Source organism: Neopsephotus bourkii, unplaced genomic scaffold, assembly GCF_033783945.1.
Source record: "Neopsephotus bourkii isolate Nb327-2 ecotype Australia unplaced genomic scaffold, CSIRO-AGI_Nbou_v1 NB_668, whole genome shotgun sequence".
Taxonomy (NCBI): domain Eukaryota; kingdom Metazoa; phylum Chordata; class Aves; order Psittaciformes; family Psittacidae; genus Neopsephotus; species Neopsephotus bourkii.
In genome coordinates, this window is record NW_026901167.1 from 873,506 (window position 1) to 893,210 (window position 19,705).

General features: G+C 46.5%; 1 protein-coding gene across 6 annotated transcripts in view; it reads right to left on the minus strand.

The window, feature by feature from the left end:
• Nucleotides 1-10,196: 10,196 nt before the first annotated feature.
• LOC133212148 (integrator complex subunit 6-like) overlaps nucleotides 10,197-19,705 on the minus strand; it is a 40,636-nt gene continuing 31,127 nt past the window's right edge. For 2 of the 6 annotated variants that reach the window (XM_061353211.1, XM_061353209.1), the window contains exon 11: nucleotides 18,814-18,908. Coding sequence is in view for 2 of the 6 variants with exons in the window: in XM_061353207.1 (XP_061209191.1) it covers nucleotides 10,969-11,068; nucleotides 11,752-11,845; nucleotides 13,316-13,708; nucleotides 14,086-14,317; nucleotides 14,678-14,820; nucleotides 15,341-15,464; nucleotides 15,931-16,146; nucleotides 17,967-18,077; nucleotides 18,814-18,908 (1,508 nt within the window). In the remaining 4 variants the exon portion in view is untranslated. Of the gene's footprint in view, nucleotides 11,069-11,751; nucleotides 11,846-13,315; nucleotides 13,709-14,085; nucleotides 14,318-14,677; nucleotides 14,821-15,340; nucleotides 15,465-15,930; nucleotides 16,147-17,966; nucleotides 18,078-18,813; nucleotides 18,909-19,705 lie in introns of those variants that run through there. The other 4 variants (XR_009725409.1, XR_009725408.1, XM_061353207.1 and 1 more) reach the window with 4 other exon arrangements.

Consider the following 19,705-nt stretch of genomic DNA (forward strand, 5'->3'; position numbering starts at 1 on the left):
TGACCTTTGTACACTGGTTAATGAGAACGACTCCATTGTGAATTGGCCACGCGGTGTAAATCACTCGACCCACCTTCCCATTGCCCTCTATTAAATCAAGTTGCAGCTGATTTAACTCCAGTTAAAGAAAAAAGCACGCTGGTTTGCACTGCATTTACTGCTCTTTGACAAGAGGGAATGGTGGAGTGCTGGCTGTTTGCTCTGCTTGCACTGCAGTTTTTTGTGGAAGGCCTTCAGAAACGCTGTGTGAACAGCAGGAAAAGGGGCAGCATCTCCTGCTCTGCGAGCCCTGCACGCTGCGGGCAGGGGGAGTCAAAGAGATTGCTTCATCTTTATTTTTCTATGATGCTGAGAAAGCTGTGTGAAGGTTTTGGGGCTTTTTATCCATCCTGGCAGTCTTTCCTTATTGCCCTCCTTCAGTTAAGTGTAAACTGGCCTGTGCTGCCTCAAGCTGCCCGGGATGAGGCTGTTGATTTGGGGGAGGCAGCTGACATCTGATCACATAGATAATCTACCATATATCATGATATATACAGATGTCTAGACACACAAGATAATCTTGGCTTGATTGATTGCCCACTGTAATGCTCTTCTCTCTGCTTGTGAATACAGGGGTGTTTATCAGACAGCTGAATCCTTTGTTGGCACCAGATACAAGTCCCAAGTCATCTTCTATGAGCTGTACTTAAGTATCAATAAGAAATACCCATTCTGGCTGTGGCCCAGGGGTAGGGACCAGCAGCCAGGTCTGGCTGTTGGCACTGGTACAGGTAATCAAGTTGTGGTACAGCCACCCCCTTCTCTGCCAACAGAGCCTTTCAGTCTGATTTCTTTACCCAGCTGAGCCCTTTTGTTGATTCCTGTCTTGATTTCACATAGTAGGACAGATAACACAGCCCTTAACTCTTACTGACACCTCAGTTCTCACCTCACCTTAGGGCTGAATTGATGCTACAATCTCTCTTGGTCTGGCATTCCACCTACCTGGCATGGCGAAGGGAGGGTGGCTCAAGATACTGATGGGGAAGTGAGAATTGCGCCTGCTCTGAGGCTGTCTCGCTGCTGCTTTTTGTCTAACATCTGGTTCTGCTTTTTAACCTGTTAAGAACTGTCAATGGCAAAAGGCTTAACAAAAATACTGCATAAACTGAAGGCTCTTGTTCTGACTCTGCCCGTCCTATGGAGTGGGTGCCCCAGTGCTAGAGCAACACCTGCAGCTGCTGCTCCACAGTCACTCTGGAGCATTTGGCTTTGGTTAGAAAGGGTTACTCTGCCACCTGAAAGTGGCTGAGCTGCCGGGTTACTTCCTAAGGTGTCCTGGTTGTCACAAACCAGCTGCTGTCACCAAAGGCCTCAAAAATAGCAAGTATCAGGTCAGCTCTGCCGTAGACAGCTCTCTCCTTGGGGAAGAGGGCTGCTTGCTGCTGCCCCTGCATGGAGGAAGGGGCTGAGCATTGGCCAGGTGACCTTGGGAGGCACAGAGAAAGGAATCAGCTGCAGGAGAAGCGAGCAGAAGGTCAGGTACCACCGTACCAGGCTGATGCTGAGGTTGGCAGGAGCTGTTGGCAAAGGGTCTCTTGGGGCAGGGCTCACCCTTCATATCTAAGAAGCCCCATTTGTGCTACTGTAAGGCTGCTGTGGGACAGGGCGAGTGGAGAACATCAGCTGCACCTCAGCACAGGTCCTGTTGGCTGCATCAGGTCTCTTCTCGTGACACGTACCTGACTCTCCAGCAGCAATGGTTCTATCACAGAGCTGTACAAGCTATTTTTTCCTATGGATCTCACAATGCCCAATAAAAATGGATATCCTTGAAGTGGCTGGGAGTTGTTGTGGTTATTTCTGAGCAGCCTGGAGCCTGCTGCAGCAGCAAACCCCTGGTGACTCAGTGCTTAAAAGTGACCCCCAAGGACTGACATGAAGCAACTGTGTTCATTACTGGGAGGTAAAGATCAGGGAGAGGAATCAAATCCCTACAAATAGGGAAGCAAAACATTTAGGAGGGAAGTGTTACTGGGGATCTGTGTGTCTTTAAGATTCTTAGTCAACGGATCTGACATATTTTGCCTTCCATTTAAGCATTAAGCATTAAGCTTTTCTATCAAGTGCTTATCCCCTGCCAACCCAGGGGACAGGCTCCTGCAAGGTGCAGTAATGCAGCAGGTGCTGGGGGAAGCTCTCAGCCTACCCAGAGGGCTGGAAATGGTTAAAGTCTGTGAAGCAAGATCACTTTTCACTCCCTGCTCTGCTTTTCCACTGGGGGAGGTTGAAAAGTGAGCAAAGAACTAGGGAAGTTTGCTGCTTTACAGCATGACTGCACCCTTCACCCTGTGCTCACCGCACTCCAGCAGCACCCAGCACTGAACATGAGGGTGCAACCCCCCCCCCAAAATCAGTGTTTTAGGGCAAAGGGCACCTTCCCCAGCACCAGAGCTCCCTCGTGCTCACCATGCAACGTGCAGGTCTTCAGAGGAGCTTCCCTTCCTTCTTCAGCAGCAAAACACCACTTGTGCCAAGAGCTGCTTGAAGAGGAAGCCTGCAGCCTCACCCAGCAGCATGCAGGACCCTGGTGCCTCGAACCACTGTGGCTCCAGGCTGGGATGCTTCTACTGCATTCAGTAACAGAAAATACACGTGCTGATAACTTGTATTTGTTGCCTTAATCTGCATTAGTTTTGTCAGGCCCATGTGCTTCCTTCCCACTGCTGCCCAGTGCTAGATTCAAGCTTCTTGGGATAGCTGGTGGCTTATGGACCCATCCCAGTGCTCTGGAGCACCAACACAGCCTCCTCCCTGGAGAAAGCAGGGAATGGCCATTTGTTTCTAACTCTGGCTTCCTCATCACTCGCTTCCCATGCTCCAGGTTCCCTTGCCTTTCCCATCTCCACCACCACATCTTATGGGGATATTTCCAACTGGACACAGCCCTCCCCCTTCAAGAGCAGCAGTTTCTGCTCCTCCTTGGAGCCCAAAGGCAGCAGCTTGCCCCCAGGGCACTGGGGAAGGCCGAGGCTCCCCTGCAGCACCAATGGGGAGCTCCCCCATCCCTCAGCCCCCAGCCTTGGCAGGGCAGGGAAGCTGTGGCTCGCTCCCTGCTGGCCCTGGCACGCTGCCTGCACAGGGGAAGGGTGAGGAAAGGTGATTTTGAAGGTTAAACAAGCAACAAGAACCTTTGGTACCAGCTTTCCAGGGCCAGCACGGGCAGCGAAGGCAAAGCGCTCCTTGGGTTTGGCCTTGAGGTCCACCTTGAAGCTGCAGTCACCTGGGGGAGAACCACAGTGAAAGTCAGTGTGTTGTGGGAGCAGGTACAAAGCCTTTTCACACCAGCCCCGGGTTGGTCTCAGCGATCAAGTGCAACAAAAGCTACATCCTTAAAATGGCAGCGAATTCATTTCCCTTCGCTAACTTAATCTCTTCTCCAGCCGAGGAAGGCAAGCAGGAGAGCAGGGAGGCAGCAGGAGCCGGAACACAGCCCCAGGGCGCGCTGGCAGGGACCCAGGCTGTGCTGTGTCATGGACTGCAGGCCATTTTCCAAGGAAAAGAGAGAGAAAACCACTACAAAGGTGACATTTGGCTCATCAGACCAATGGCTCACCCTATGCTGGTGATCCTGGGACACGCACAGAGCCCCCCACCAGGCTGTTTGGTCCCAGTTCGTACCCGCAGTGTAGCCCTTGCTGCTGGGCAGAGCGCTCCATGCTGGGGCTGGAGCTGGATGAACCAGTTTCCCCGGGATCTGCCGGAGGCACTTGGGAGAGAAACAACAGGGAAGGAAAAAATTCCCCCTCCTTCCCCAGGGTGTTTCTGGAGTGAGCTTGGAGCAGCTGAGGGCCGGCCAGGCAAGGTCACAGGAGGCAGAAAGACAACAACCATGTGCTGGGTGCACCCCCAGAGCGTGAGCAGAGCTCAGGGAGGGGATCCTGCCCCTCTGCTGTGCTCTGGGGAGACCCCCCCCCTGCAGCCCTGATCCAGCTCTGGGGCAGCAGCACAAGAGGGACCTGGAGCTGTTGGAGCGAGTGCAGAGGAGGCCATGGAGATGCTGCGAGGGCTGGAGCAGCTCTGCTCTGGAGCCAGGCTGAGAGAGCTGGGCTGGGGCAGCCTGGAGAAGAGAAGGCTCCTGAAGGGGAGACCTTAGAGCAGCTCCAGTGCCTAAAGGGGCTGCAGGAAACCTGGAGAGGGGCTTGGGACAAGGGATGTAGGGACAGGGCAAGGGGAATGGCTTGAACCTGCCCGAGGGGAGACTGAGCTGAGCTCTTAGGCAGAAGCTCTTCCCTGTGAGGGTGCTGAGGCGCTGGCACAGGGTGCCCAGAGAAGCTGTGGCTGCCCCATCCCTGGCAGTGCTCAAGGCCAGGTTGGACACAGGGGCTTGGAGCAAGCTGCTCCAGTGGAAGGGGTCCCTGCCCGTGGCAGGGGTTGGAGCTGGAGGAGCTTTAAGCTCCCTTCCAACCCAAACCAGGCTGGGGTTCTGTGACTCACCAGCAGCCGCCTTCCCGCAGGGGAATCCAGAGCCAGTTCCCAGGAGCTGCTCTCACCCCGTTTGACCTGAGCACAGCAGCAGCTCCCTGAGCATCATCCATGGCAGCTGAGCCCCAGCACGCCCAGCCTGCATCCAGCTCCCTGCCAGCCCCATGCTGCTGCTGCAGCACTGCAAGTGCCACACGTTCAGATCCCTGTTTTCCAGCAACGCTCCCACAGGAGGGTCTGAACGTCACACACTTGAAACAGCCTCTTCCAGCGCTCATCAGTCCCCCAACCATCTCCCTTTCCACTGGCAATCACTTTGGATAGCAGCTTCTATGCTCTGCCCACTCCTTGTGTGTGGAGGCAGGAGCCCTGTATCCAAGATGCCATTTAAATGCACTTTTACACAGCTAAGAAAGGAAAGGTGCTGCAGCAGCTCAGGTCAGAAGCCAGAACCCCATTGTAAAGACAAGGCAGTACCACTACAAGTGCTTACCCGCTTAAGGCAACTTCACTACAGCCCTACCACTTCCCTCTTTCCAAGCTCCTGCTCTCTCCAGCTCCACTTCCAGCCAAAGGCACCCACTTCAGCCACCCCTGCATGGAAACAAGTCATAGGGAGCCTCATGCCCCAGAGCCAGGCTGCTCAGGGAACACAAGAGCCCACCACACACACAAGAGAGTTTAGGTGGGATTTCCAGCACCAAGGGAGATAATTCAGTGTTAAAGTCCGAATTGGGGCATGGGTTTCATAACCATCTTTGCCAGCAACACACTGCATGACCTTGGGTAAGTCCCTCCATCCATCGTTAAAGGCTCTCCCAGAGGAGTGCCACAGTCCTCAAGATAGCTTTGTCCGTCTTCCAAAGGAACCAAGTGCAGGTGAATTGGAACAACCTCATTTGCACGTTGTGCAAGCAAACGGGATCCAGGCTGCTCTCAGATCAGTCCCTCCAACATCAGCAGCACAGCTAAACGTGCCAGCTGTGCATGGAGGGGTTTAATATGCTGCATAGACTGGGAAACAGCTATTTTGCTATGGGATGTCACTGCTGAGCAGCTGCATCGTAACCATCTGCAGTCAGCAAAATGCCCTTTTTTTAGTGGTTTTATCACTTTCCAGTCTTGGGGAAGAGGGCTCGTTTGTGTTTGTGTCCTGCTCACGAAAGCACCCTTGACTCCTGAAGCACCCACTAGCAAGAGATGAGCTCCTACAGCAGCAAACACTCACTGGAACACCTTCAGCAGTCTATACCCAAACCCACATATACTGCCACGTTCCTAAGCTTTACAAGTTGCCCCCAGACAGCAGCTGCTCACACCACCAGCACCTCAAGAGATGGAATGTGCCTGTCCACACAGCCAGCAAAAGCCCAGCTCCAGCTAGCAGGAAGCAGTTGCCTATTGTCACAAATGGCTCCAGAGCCCAGCGTCCTTCTCTGCAAGGACTGTGCAAGCTGAGGTCACAGCTGCATGATGAAGCAAGAGCGGAAACCCTCCACCTCCGTCCTTCACAACAGGCTGAACCTCTCTTTGATATATTCTGTATTAAATATTTACTAATATAACCTTAAAATATGCACACACTTTGGGAGAAAATGACCAGAAACCACCTCACTGTGCAAACAGAGCCTTGCCCTTGTGATGCTTTATAAACCTCCCGTTCTCTGTGAGCCTTTAAGTATTTTAAATGGGCACCCACCGTGAGGCTGCTTCACAAATAGCTTCATCCCTTCCTCCCAGCTGCTCAGCAGTGGGGATGGAGCGTTGGGATACAGCAAATAGCCAGAGGTGCCCAGTATTTTAAGGGCTGTTATGCAAGACTGCATTAGCAGAGTGACAGTGACTGGGACGACAGCAAGCGTATATAAATGCCAAGGATCCGGCTACTTCTACTGCTGCTGGAGCTGATCCAGGACTAGGAAACAGCCATGAAATTCCATCTGCAGATGTGAAGATGAAGCTTCCTCAAGCTCTCAAAAACACACATAAATCTTCAGCACAGGCATGATCAGAGGTTTCCACTCCACTGCCTTGCCCAGGCCAAGCTGTTCTGGGCTTCACCATGAATTCAGAGCTTCAGCCCAAGCTCAGAACTTAATGCACAGCAGCTTCTTCAGTAGCTTCCCAGCTCATGCTAAGTAAGAAGTGATGCTGTTTTCTTTACAAGGCACCAGCAGTCACCATTCCTGGCACACCCGTGGGGCTGCCAACCCAGGCAAGGCACATGCACCAATGTTCTTCCACTGGGTGAGCTCAGCTCGAAGCTGCACTAAGTTTAACTCCCTCCTTGGCACGTTCTGCTTCTGAACTCTTGAGTTACCAGATTTGCTCTACCTGAGGAGCATCTCACACAGTTCTAATGTGAAGGCTCTGAAGTGGATCAGATGAAGCTGAACCAGCTTTCAGCACATGCAAGCGGCGGCTGCCTGTCCAACCAGCACTACCGACAGCCCCTACCTGTGCTCCCTTGCTTGATGGACAACAGGGTTCCCACTACCAAGAGACAGTCCCAAACACCACTGCTGAAGCCATGGCAAGGGTCTACTTTGAAGGATGAAACCACACATCAGGCTGCAGCTGAACTGGAATGGAGAATGTCAGGCAAGTCCAACCTGTTCAGTTTAGCCTTCCCTCCCTTGAAATGATCACAAGATTCACATTTACAAGCACAGCTGAAGAACTGCTCCAGGCCACAAGATTTTTGCTAAATCCCACGGCATTATTCTTCTCCACTTTCTTCCTTTTCCACTTAAGACAGACTTCAGCCTGTTTCTGCAGACCTGAAAGCAGCAGCTCCTTTTAAACCCAGTGACTAACATCCTTCCTTCAGATCCCTGCCAAACCTCCTTTCTGCCAGATCTCAAGTGTCTTTGGCCTTGTTTTCAGCTTAACTAGGCTGCATGTTCTTTAAGTCAAGCACTCGAGAGTCCGTTTGCTGAAGGTGTGATGTTGCCATGTTGCTGGTAGGAAGCAGTTTAGCTGATATCATTGTTGGTTTGTTAGCCAAGTCAATTGCCACTCCTATTTTTACAGCAGAAGTTTCTTGGTGGATATTAAGCAACAGAAAAGAAAAACTCCAGCCCCTGCATTGCTGCCATTTCAGGCAGCCAGGTTAGAGGCAGAACCTGCAGAAACCTTCGGGGGTAGGGGGAGAAAGGCATAAAAATAGGTTGATTTATAGTGAGTTTCCCATAAAGGAAGATACACAACTGCTTGACCACTGCCAAGCCAAGCACAGCACAGTAACAGCTTGGGTGGCTTTCAATCTGAAGGATGCCCATCACTTTGTGATGATGGTTAAACCAGGGCAAGAATACCCTTAACCCACTTGTAAATGCACCGTGCAGACAAACGGGGCACAGCAGCACCTAACAGGTATTTGCCATCAGTGACCAGGCCTGGAGCTGCAGGACTCTGGGCTTGCTTGAAAACTCCTTCATGCTTACAAGGGAAAAAAATAGTGCTGAGCAGTGAAGATACCTGCTTAAGTGAGGGTCAGGAAATGGATATATACAGGTATCCAGACTGCAAAGTCTCACACAGTCCTTCTGCCCACGGCAGGAATAAGCACTCCATTTGTTAGTTCAGATTGTTAAACAATGCTCCTTACAGGAAAGAGCCAACATTCCAGTTTGACTGTGCCAAGTTAGTCCAACCTTAGGTAAAGGCTCAAAAATCTAAGTTAAAGCAAAGCATGTGTGGCTTTCCCGATTCCATCCACACATCCATGTGTGTCCGTGGAGCTGTGCTGTCTCCAGGGCCCTTGCTGAGGAGCACTCCTGTTGTGCAGAGGTTCATCTGTCACACAGACTGGACGTGTGCTCAGTAACGCAGCCACTGCCTCTGGGGTCATGGTCTCCATGCAGGAAAGGCAAGTCCTGACACCAGTGTAACCTCTCCTGGTTGTCCCAGTTGTACACTGGAGTGAAGGGTGTCATTTGAGGCTTGTGCTGTGTTTGTTCAATGCATGTTCCACCAGATCCAACGCAGCGATTTGTCTTGCCACGAGTTGTCTCCATTAAGATTCTCCTTAACATGGTTGTGGAGCATTTACTGCTTCTTAAACAATGTTCCTTTTGTGCTCCATGTGGGAGACTGGGCTGTGTGCATTCAGATGAATTACCATTGCTCCTTTACCTTCACCTCTTCTTATGAAGACTCACATCCAGCTCACTGCAAGGTTTCTTCCCTTCTAATATTCTGATGCTAATTTCAACTTGTTCAGCTCAAATAATGGTGAGGTAAAGGAAAACTCTCACTGCTTGTACTTGCATGAACTGGTTTCTGAGATAGAAGATTCCAGACAATGAAAGGCACCAGTTTTCTGCAGCTGATTTGTCAGCCAACTGCATTACGTCAAAAGAGCAGGTTTACATCCTAAGAAGGTCAGTAGTTAAAACCTCAGCCCCTCCTCGGCACTATCAGCAAGTGAGTGTCTGGAATTAGGAAAGAAAATTAAATAGCCATTAACTCTATGGAAGAAAGCTGTCTCCTCTTACCAGCACCACTGCAAAAATAGCCTATTACATGCAACTCGATGCATGCAACCAGCCTCTTTTAAAGCGAGGCATGCACAGTGTATCTGACCCTCTGTAAATAAACTCCCTTGTAAGAATCCAACGTCAGGCATGGGAGGCCTATCATGGTGACGTACAGCTTCCACATTGGGTTTTGAAGGAATGAATCTCCCTTTGTATCATTCCAAGGTATTTTCTATGTCGATTTCTCTCAAAGTGTTTAAGTCTACAGATGAAGAAGTTGTTTTTAGGAGAAAAATGAGGGCAGGTTTACAGTAATGCCTTTCCTTAGGTCACTTCACTCACATAACACCGCCACAGAGATTTGCTGTTGCTGGATTTCATTTCCTTCTTGAATTTCACTGGTATAATCCCAGTGCTTGAACTGCATCTTCCAGAGAAACAAGGCCACTGCTTGAGAGCGGATGGAAAAGCTGTCTCACAGGCTGGCTAGTCCTAAAAATACCTGTAGGAATGGAGAAGTACAGGCTCACCAGCTGAACGCTGTTTCCCTGCCTCTTGTCTGCTGGCTAGGCAACCAGAACCCCCAGGATACTTGCAGTAGGAGGTGAAGAGCTAGTAAACATGAGCACAACTTCAACCTGTCTTTAAAAGAAAGCTGTTAGAGGATGTTAGGAGTGAACAACTGAAAACACACAATGATCAGAAGAGCCGCTTACTACCACATGGTACTGCTTTAAAGGAAAAAAAATCATTACATGGAGCTGCTCCAGTCTTCTTTATGTTTTGTGATAATAAAGTTACCTTTGGATAAAAGAGTTAGAGGAACGGAGGAGAGGATACCAGCTCAGGTAACCCAAGGTCTGCTAAACTGGAACCTTTAACACTGAGTGAAAACCTGCACCCCACGCAGGCTGAGATGAGCGATGGAGGAGGTACTCCAGGGTGCAAACGCATCCTGTATCTCCCACCACAAGTTGTGTTTGAGGGCGTGCAAGAGCAGGTGGAGCTGCAGTGTAACTGCTCACTGGTGGTACAAAACCACTCGCAGTCTGTGGGTAACAGACAAGTGGAGGAACTCGATGCTGCCCGCTACAGACTCCTCAGATGAGCGCTTCTTAAAAATTAATAAAATGGTTTATTTTATATATACATATGTTCCAAAAAAATTTATACAGTTAAAATAGCAAATTAGTGATCTGGTAACAATACTGTTCAAAATAATCTCTTTTGTATGAACATTAAAATACACGGTTTGTTAAAAGCGTTTCCTTTTAGTGCTTCCAAAGCACAGCGTGTGCCAAGGCCACCTGAAGAGTCTCCGTCCTCCTCACAGGATGAAAGAGAACTGAAGTCGGGGACCTGGGAAGCCTCAGGTGCACTTTGTCTGCAGACAAAACAGAAGAGAGTCTGAGGTAGATTGTTTAGTGACCAGCGGGTGGTAACAGTCACAGGGCTGTCTTTAGCTTTCATTAACACAATAGCAGTTTCTTTACTCTCAATCTACACTGAATCTCAAGTTTAAAGGCATGGCTAGCAGTTCTTGGGAACAAGACCCTTGTCTCTGTGGTGGCAACATGCAATTTTACCAGTGCAGGTGTTTCTGGGAGGGTTTTTTTTGGGAACACGGGCTCTCTCCACGATGCAGACAGTGTGTGCATTTGACAGTGCCCCATTTTTAGTGCAACCTGCTGCCTATAGCACGTAAATGTCTAATGACAGCGTTCAAATGAGTAAATTCTCATCACCTGCAGGAGGGGCAGCAATGGGTATTTTCTTCAGCCTGTTGAGCAAATAGCACCCTCCACAGGAAAAAAGCCACACCTTTCATAGCAAATCCTTAAGGTTATAGCCCAGCTTCTGCCGATAGAGGTTCTTAAAGTTAAAGCTCCACTGCTTCTTCTCAGACTGTGACAGTAAAATCACTTCACTGCCAAGATGGTGAGGGCGGCAGCGACATCCTCTTCCACTCTTCTGCGGCACAGCAAACTCATTCCTGGTCCATATCCGTCCGGCTGGTACATTATTATCTACTGTTGACATGATTAACTCTGTTGGGTAGGCTGTTGAACTCTAGTTCCTCTAGTATTCTCTCTAAGTGTTGTATTAAGACCCGTTTTTTAAACCTGAAGAAGAAAGGGAGAGCAATTTCAATTTGCATCTTCCAAGAATACAGTTGAATAACTCAAGACAGGACAAGGGCTGATGGGTTTAAACTGAAACAGGGCAAGCTCAGGTGACATATAAGGAAGAAGCTCTTCCCTGTGAGGGTGCTGAGGCGCTGGCACAGGGTGCCCAGAGAAGCTGTGGCTGCCCCATCCCTGGCAGTGCTCAAGGCCAGGTTGGACACAGGGGCTTGGAGCAAGCTGCTCCAGTGGAAGGGGTCCCTGCCTGTGGCAGGGGTTGGAGCTGGAGGAGCTTTAAGCTCCCTTCCAACCCAAACCAGTCTATGGTTCTAAGACTATTCATCCATAACAAATCATATTACCAGGGGATCCTCTTTTCCCAGTATGGAAGAGCTCGTTTCATTTACGCCATTAGAATGGCCAGAAACGTGATTTAATGCAGCCAGTCTTGCCCAATGCACCCAAATTTGGGGCTGGTCTTCAATAACAACCCATCTACGGAGTTTACATTTAAACGCTGAGTAAAAAAATATTTATTCTATAAAAATATAATAGTTGGTTGAGCACTAAAACAACTATACTAATCGAAATATGGCAAAAAGGAAAACAGAAATTACTAGTACTGGAAAAGTTTGATTTACTACTTATCTAAATCAACATAAGCCATTTATATCTGTACAAACCTTGCTGCTTCCTTGATAGCAAATTCAATGAAATACTTCTGAATTTCCATAGGTCCTTGCACCTCCTCAAGGAGAGAGAAAATTTTTTCATAGTCTAAAAAGAAAAATAATACAAAAATTCAACCATTTATTAAAAAAAAAAAATAAACCAAAACCTTGAAAAATTCATTTTCAATAAATGCTTAACAGTCAAACAAAGAAACAAAGCCCAGCTCCACGTGACTGCGTATGGCAGTATGTGTAAGGCAAGAAAGAGCTCACATTAGCTTTATGCACACATAGCAGGTGTAATCTTAAGTGATACTGAAATGTGGCATCAAAGAATTAGGTTCTCTCTAAGACAGCAGCTAAGAACATCTGTCCTTAGGAACTGCAGGCTAGGGAGAGCAGCCTCCTATCCCCATGGCTGCTGCTTCTGCCTCCTGCCTGAACTCTGAAGCAAGGAAGGTGACTCACAGTGAACATAGTACTATTGTACTCTACAGCACCACTTCCTAGACATGAATTTGGTATAGGATTAGACAAGCCCACCTTGCAAAAAACAGGAAGCAAAGACATACCCAAATAAGAAGTTTTCAACCATCTTAAAAATAAAATACAGATGCAGCATAAAAATGGCTTCATCTCTCAACAGCATCTGTCTGCCACAATGATTATAGACCTCAAAATACTAAGTTTTGGGCAAGCAGTCCAAGATCAGAAAGCCAGAAGAGTTAAGAACACTCCATTATACTGATTACTGGCACTTGACAATGCATTAGAGAAAGAGCCAATAGTTTAATTTGTAGAGATAATGCACTCAGACACAGAGCATATATGATATCTGCCATTGGCAAATCCTACAGCACATACATCGGTTAGGGTTTCAGGTTAGTGCTTTGATTTTGAGCCTGTATACAAGTACAGGCAAAGCATGTAACAAAAGATGAGGAGGAAAGTTACTTTTCCTCACAACAGTTTAGATTTTGAGGGGTTATCAAACCTTACAGGAAAAAGGAAGAAGTATCTAGTCTTCAGTTCTTAAGCATTTGCAACAGTTTCCATCCGTAATTACACTGTTTCCCAAAGTAAAACAGTTAATGGCAAAGTGATACTTTTAAGATTCCCTTTGGAACACAGTCCAAGATGCACCCTTGTAGCTACATATGACTTTGCCCTCCAAAGGAAGCTTTGAGGAGCACAGAGCAACAAAGTACAGTATGTATACACAAGGAGCAGGGCAGCCTAAGGCAGAGCCTAGCTCATCTCATTAGATCATCAGGAACCAAACCAAAACCTCTGCTTTCACAGGGTACCTTTTACACCAGTTAACCTATCTTCAAGGGCAAACAAGGTCACTTGGCACTCAGCTTCCCAACCCCTGCTGGCTGAACTACAAACTCACTTGCCCAGTGTTTAGGAGCTTGCTTCATTTTCTGCCCCTCCATTGCTCATACACAACAACCAGAAATGACTCAACATCTAAAGTTGTACGTGGACTAAAAATAGCTCCTTATTTCTAGGAATAACACCATAGAGAATACATTAATAAAAAACATACACCCACACACAAAATCCAACTTACTTCTTCCAGGTTTGCGAACCTCTCTCATCACTTTAATTTTGATATCAGCATTGTTTCCCTCCAGCATCGTAGGGGTTATCTTAAATGAATTTGGCACAGACTCCGAAGTAGACTCCATGGCCCGTTTTTGGTCCTCTCCAGGCACACTGCAATTTAGAGGCCCTCGAACAAGGGCGTTGGGACCAGGTTTATGATCCAATCCATCTTCACTTAAACAATTGAATTCAACAGGTAGAGAGTCCAAGTCATTGGGTAATACTTCATCCTCTCCTGCAGCAGCTGAAACCGAAGGACCCATTTGCACAGGTAAGCCATCCATCTGCTTTTCCAGTGACTGACAGTTCTCTACTTTCTTCTCTCCGTTGCCATCCTGGACAACACTGTTATTGGTATCTGCAAATTAAACACAGGAATCTTACTAGTGTGTAACTACAAGGTCAAAAAACCCACAAAAGGAAGTGGCTCTGGATCCTTTCATGTCTGAAGTAGCACACAGTGATGGACAACTCTCCAATACTTGAGGTGACCGAAGGAAGACTCCCTTCAGACTGTTACCACCTCATCCCACTATCGTGAAGTCACCATTTTCGCTTTTTTATTCCATTCTTCATGAGCTACAGCAGCAGCCTGTTTATCTAGGCCAACAAAAGAGACTCAGACCTACTGCACACTAAAGCATAAGCTTTATAAAGCACTGAATCAGCTCAGAACGCACACAAGAGTGCTTTGCTTTCTTTTTAAATCATTTGCTGCACTACAACTCAACATACCTTTATTTGCTGGGACACCTTTGAGGTTCAGATAGGAGGGGGATCCAGCAGCACATGGTGGCCCTTTCCCACCAACGTGATTGGTGACGACAGGAGGTGACTGTGGCCGTCTCAGCAGTGGTGACATGCTTCGTCTTCTCTTCAGTGATGCTGGAGTGTTGAGCTCTCCAGGACGCTTGATCTTATTCTGAGGCCCAGCAACAAATTCATCTGCTTCATCTATCATCATACCCTGAAAAGGGAAAAATACCCCCAAGTTTTAAGAACAGTACATAAGAGAAACTACTCCATCAACGAAATGACAAAACAAGCTCCCTTGTGTTAAAACTCAGGTGGCTTTCCAAACACTTTACAGCTCTTGGAACAGAATTACCTAATGTGCACTGTAACCAGAGACAGAGCAGTGCCACTTCAGCATGATCCTTTACACATTTCCCCTGAATCACATGAAAGGCAGCAATCCTTTCCTCAGATGACACAAGAGCTACGCAGGTCAGCAACACACTGCAGTTGTGAGAGAGAAATTCTACTCTCAAATGATTTCAAGCCATCTTAAATATAAAGGTATAACAGATAGCATGGCAGCTCCTACCTTCTTGTCCTGTTTAAATGGATTGCCAAATGTATGAAGTCTTTTTGGTTGGTCTGGGTCAATCTCCCGAAGGGGTGAAGGCATCATTTTCAGGTATTCCTGGTAATTCCCCATTTGAGCAACAGGAACACTGTGAAGGCAGTCTGCAACAGAACAAGAGATCTTAGAGTCTACCTTAAAACTAAGGCAACACAAACTTCAAGCATTTCAATTGCAAGTGCTAGCATTTAAGAACTAGAAATTACTATTTCTTTTCACTATGGAGGAAGAGCTGGAGACTACAGCTTTAGAAATAAGGCTGGCAAGAGTTGAGCTTAAATGACGGAAGAATGAAACAAAAGCAACTTCAGTCTCTATGCTAACAATTGCAGCTTTAGACCACCAGCACCCAACAAAGGTAAAGCAAAAGAAGCTCCTCTCTGCAGGAATGCTCTCCCACAAAACTTCTTTTTAAAGTTCAAAGCAAGATGACACCTTGCATGACCCAAGGCAAAAGTTTCCTTCTTTTCCCTTCAGAGTCAAAAGGGCATTGTCTGAGTCAGCAAGTGATGTCATGTCCATTTCTGCTCCCATACTAAGGGCAGAAAATGCTATTTCAGGGAATAAAAGAACCAAACAGCTGTACTCTCTCCAGACTGCTAAACAACCACAGTGGCTCCTTACCTTCATCCTGCCCCAAGATAAGCCTGTGTGTTTTCAGAAGATTGGTTCTCATTCTAGTGAGCTGGTCCAGAAGACTGCGACGAGGAATATCATAGGCATTTCTGAATGCCTGAGGCTTCAAATCCTAGTTTTAACACAAAACAAGGAACTTTCAGTTAACCAGTCAGCTCACATGCACAGATGAATTCCTCTATGAGCTGTAATAATGTTAACTGTTAACTATTCTGAAGTCGCTTCAGAGCCTCACAACAGGATAGAGCAGACTCAATGGTTGTCTTTTCAACAAGACCTTATTGTGCACTAGTACTTTCAGTTCCATCAAGCCCAAGCCTGTTAAGTCCTGATGAACACCATAAGCAGGGATTGTCACTTAAAACAGTTATCTCTGTTTACTACTGTGGCATTTCCAAACAGTCCCAAAAGCAAGTGCAAAATCTGCATTTACTCTTCTCACCATTTATGCCTACGCTGCATTCTTCACGCCTCAGTGAAAGCACTCCCTTCCTTCCTCTGCACTAAGTCCATAAAAGTTACCCGTTTAGAACAGATGAAGTCAACTGCTTAATCATGCAAGATCACTCTGTGTTTACCTTGTTTAACAGTCCTATGTGGAAGCCAGCGAATTCTTTAACGTTCATTTCCGCCAGTCTCAGTGGAGATTCCCCAGTGATCCCTTGCAGCAGCTGCTTAAAATCCCTACTGTGTACCAAGGAGAGGCCACTGGAGTGGTTTTTCACTTTTATTCCAATTTCTTGTGGTACTTTCTTACCCACTGAACCTATTATCCGTTCCGACTCTATTTTTGTCTAAAATGGAATCACACCAGGGGTTACCAGCAGGAATTGCACATTTCCAGTACAAAACATAGTACATTAACAGAATCAAACTATGAATTTAATTCCCAACTGCTCAACAAACAGGAGAACTACCTACCCCGGGATATATTGGATTACATAGATTAAATCTCAAGTAGAAAGAAATCCTAATGTGCTAACATATGGAAAAGCCATTTAGCCAGTGTATCTACATTAACATGCCAGTAGGAGATCTGTGAATATCCCTGATTTTGCTAAAAGTCTCATTTTTTTGTGTCCCTAAAGAATCATCTTTCAAGGGAAACGGGAAAAAAATAAGGAAAAAGGAAGGCAGGATAGGTGGGATGCCTTAGGTTACTGTAAAGTTGCATCTAAAACAATAGTATTATTCAGATACAGTAACATAATTTCAGGTGTTATTATTGAAACCACCTATACAAGCTAAGGTTTGCACTGCATGCTTGCAACAAGGGAGAGAAATCATTTTAATCAATAAGTTTCCAAAACCATGTTACTTCTCAAATTAGCACAGATATCTTAATACAGCTACAGATCACTTTACTGTGTTCAGCTTTAACTGTAGCAAAGGGAGGTTTTCACCCACTTGCAATACCTCCAACAAACACCCCAACCAACCAAACAACCCAAACCCCACAGTGACTGCAACCCACTTCCCCCAGCTCTCATCCTCTGCAGGGTTTGCTTCATTATCAGTGGGAAACTCTGAGCATCAGGACAGCAGGAGCACAGCATCATTCTGGAACTGCCTGTCCCTATACAGGAGCTTATAATGTATCCAGCACATTGACACTGTTTCATGTGCTAAGAATGTCTGTGAAAACCACAGAAGCCATCTCAAGCCATTCCAACTCCATATTGCAGATAAGTCATGTGAATTTGGGTACCATTGAAGTTATATATCACAGAAGTTTGATGTCTAATAGTCACTCGGGCATTCAGGGGCTTTTGGAATGTATTTTGTGCATTCTTTAAGGAGGAGGATTTTTTCCTTTGTAATTATAAAGGCTGCACTGCTTCCCCACTGACTTCTAGACATTAAACTACTGTTGCAAGAACCATTTGTGCTAAGGAGGCATGGCTTTCTGACAGTTACACCTGCAATGGCATTCTCAACAAGGAGAAAAAGGTATGTAAGACTATTTGAAGTCTTCAAGTGTTCAAGGCCAGGCTGGACACAGGGGCTTGGAGCAAACTGCTCCAGTGGAAGGGGTCCCTGCCCGTGGCAGGGGTTGGAGCTGGAGGAGCTTTAAGGCCCCTTCCAACCCAAATCATTCCGTGACTCTATTTCCCACCAGGTCATGCTTAACACACGGAATGCATTTGACCTGAAGGAAACAGGAAGCTCAGATATAAAGCTTGAACTATGATTTTGCTCCCCATGGACAAGAACATTCACTTCTTTTGGAGCACACATGTTGCCAAGGCACATGTGGAAATGAAATAAGCATGAGACAGAGCAAGCCTCTCACTTCAGCTGTGAAGAAGGGGCAAGAGGAGTCAGCAATCCAATTAGTGATCATCTTTGGACCTTAAAGATCTAGTAGATACTTAAAATATAGTTGAACAGGTCTCCTTTGTGCTCCCCTCCGCCACTTACAGAAGGCACAATGACTGGCTACAGAACCACTCTGGATTCACCCGCATTTGCAGTGAAAATGCTCCCCAGTCTTCAATTATAGTATTTGCTGCACACCCATATGAACTCCCACAGGGATTTAACTGCTTTATAATGATTACCACAAACTAAATAATCAACGCACTTCTAATTGCAAAGGTTTTATCAATACTACCTGTTGGCTGAGTTTTTTAAGGTAAGAGATAACACTGTAACTAAGTCCACAATCTAAATTATCTGATATCAGATTTGGAGCTCCCATCATCCTTAGGGCTTTCTTTAATGGCTATAAGGAAAACAAAATACACAATAGTAAGAGAAGAAGTATTTAAAAAGAAAATTGATAAGCTCAATTACAGGAAGCTAAGGCACACAGATCAGTGCTCTAGCTTTTCCACTTTTGGCCACTAAAATTCAAGTCTATTCAGATAACATGTGACATGAGTTTGGTAGTCTAACTAGCACACAATGGACATTATGCCACATTACCAAGACACCACACAGAGTGGTGCCACTGGCAATTTCCACTCAAAGGCTCAGTACCAGAATAGCCGGGATGATGCAAGTCCATCTTGAGGTGCATTGTCCAAGCTACATGTAAAAGGTGCCTCCCGCCACCCTCTCTTTAGCCCAAGCAGTTCTCTTGGTATCAGCTTCCCAAGTTGTAGCACTTCACCCGCATTAATGAACAAATAAATCTGCATTTTCCTTCTCAAGTTACAAAAATAATGCCAAATTGGGTTTCTCTGAACCATCGAGTACTTTAGATCAAAGCTTATTTAATATTTAATGAACAGAAAATACATCTACTATCTGAATACAGTTACTATTACTCAATATTACTACAAATGTATTTACTACTACATATTTGAACTGATCTACATACCCCTACAAAGCAAAATGTTTACTACCTAAAATGTCATCATAGTTACATCAAGTTTACTAGGAAGAGGTCTGATGCACAGGACTCTGATGACACCAGCCATTATACCCAGGAGGATGAAATGAGGAAAGGAACATACCAGTAAGTAGTAAGGAGGCATTGTTTTTAAGTAGTTGTCAAAAGCCTGTCGCCACTTCAGATTTGGCTTAAGTTTGTGAACCTTAAACAAGTCATCTGCAACAAGGAAAACAACAGAAGAATGTTTCATTCATACCGTCCCAAACCATTCGTGTTATCCAAAATTCAGTGTGCCAACTTCCAACCCCCCTTTGTCTCCTCCCTCCACCCATCTCCCAGTGGGGCTTCCCCCCAAAAACTGTTCTTAACCTCAGGTTTGAAGGATTGTGGATCCCCAATCCTAGCTGCAATGGACAATCCAGGACAAGTCCTCATTACAGGCAAACTTACAAGGCACACCAGACTCAAACCACACAACTCCTAGCAGCACGGAAGGTGCAAGAGATCACCTCCCTCACCTCTTTCCTGCATCGTCAGGGACTCCCTGCATCTGATTTAACCAAACAACATTAATTTGGTTCAATTTCCATTTTCAGCCCAACTCTGCTTTGTTGCACCTGTATGAGGAATTCTGGTCTCCAGGAAGAGCATTTTGGAGTATGAAAGGGAAAGAAAAATGAATAAATCAGAGCAGGGAATCCCTCTGGTGAGCTTTGGAGCCACACTGCCTGCCTCCTGCCACAGCAGCAAGCTCTCCCTCCGATACAGAGCTACAAAAACTGTTGCCCTTTAAGACACAGGCAACCAGGCACATTATTTCCTTTGGATACTGGTTCAGAAACACCTTGCTCACACTAGAGGTGTGCATAGTGCTGTCAGGAATCCCCGAGTTGAAGCATTTGCTGCACATGCTATAAACTGTAACAGTGGTCTCTAAAACATCACCACAGTATCCTGCAATTCATTATCTGAAATCATGGATAATCAATGGAAATCAAGTTTCTCCTTAAGCA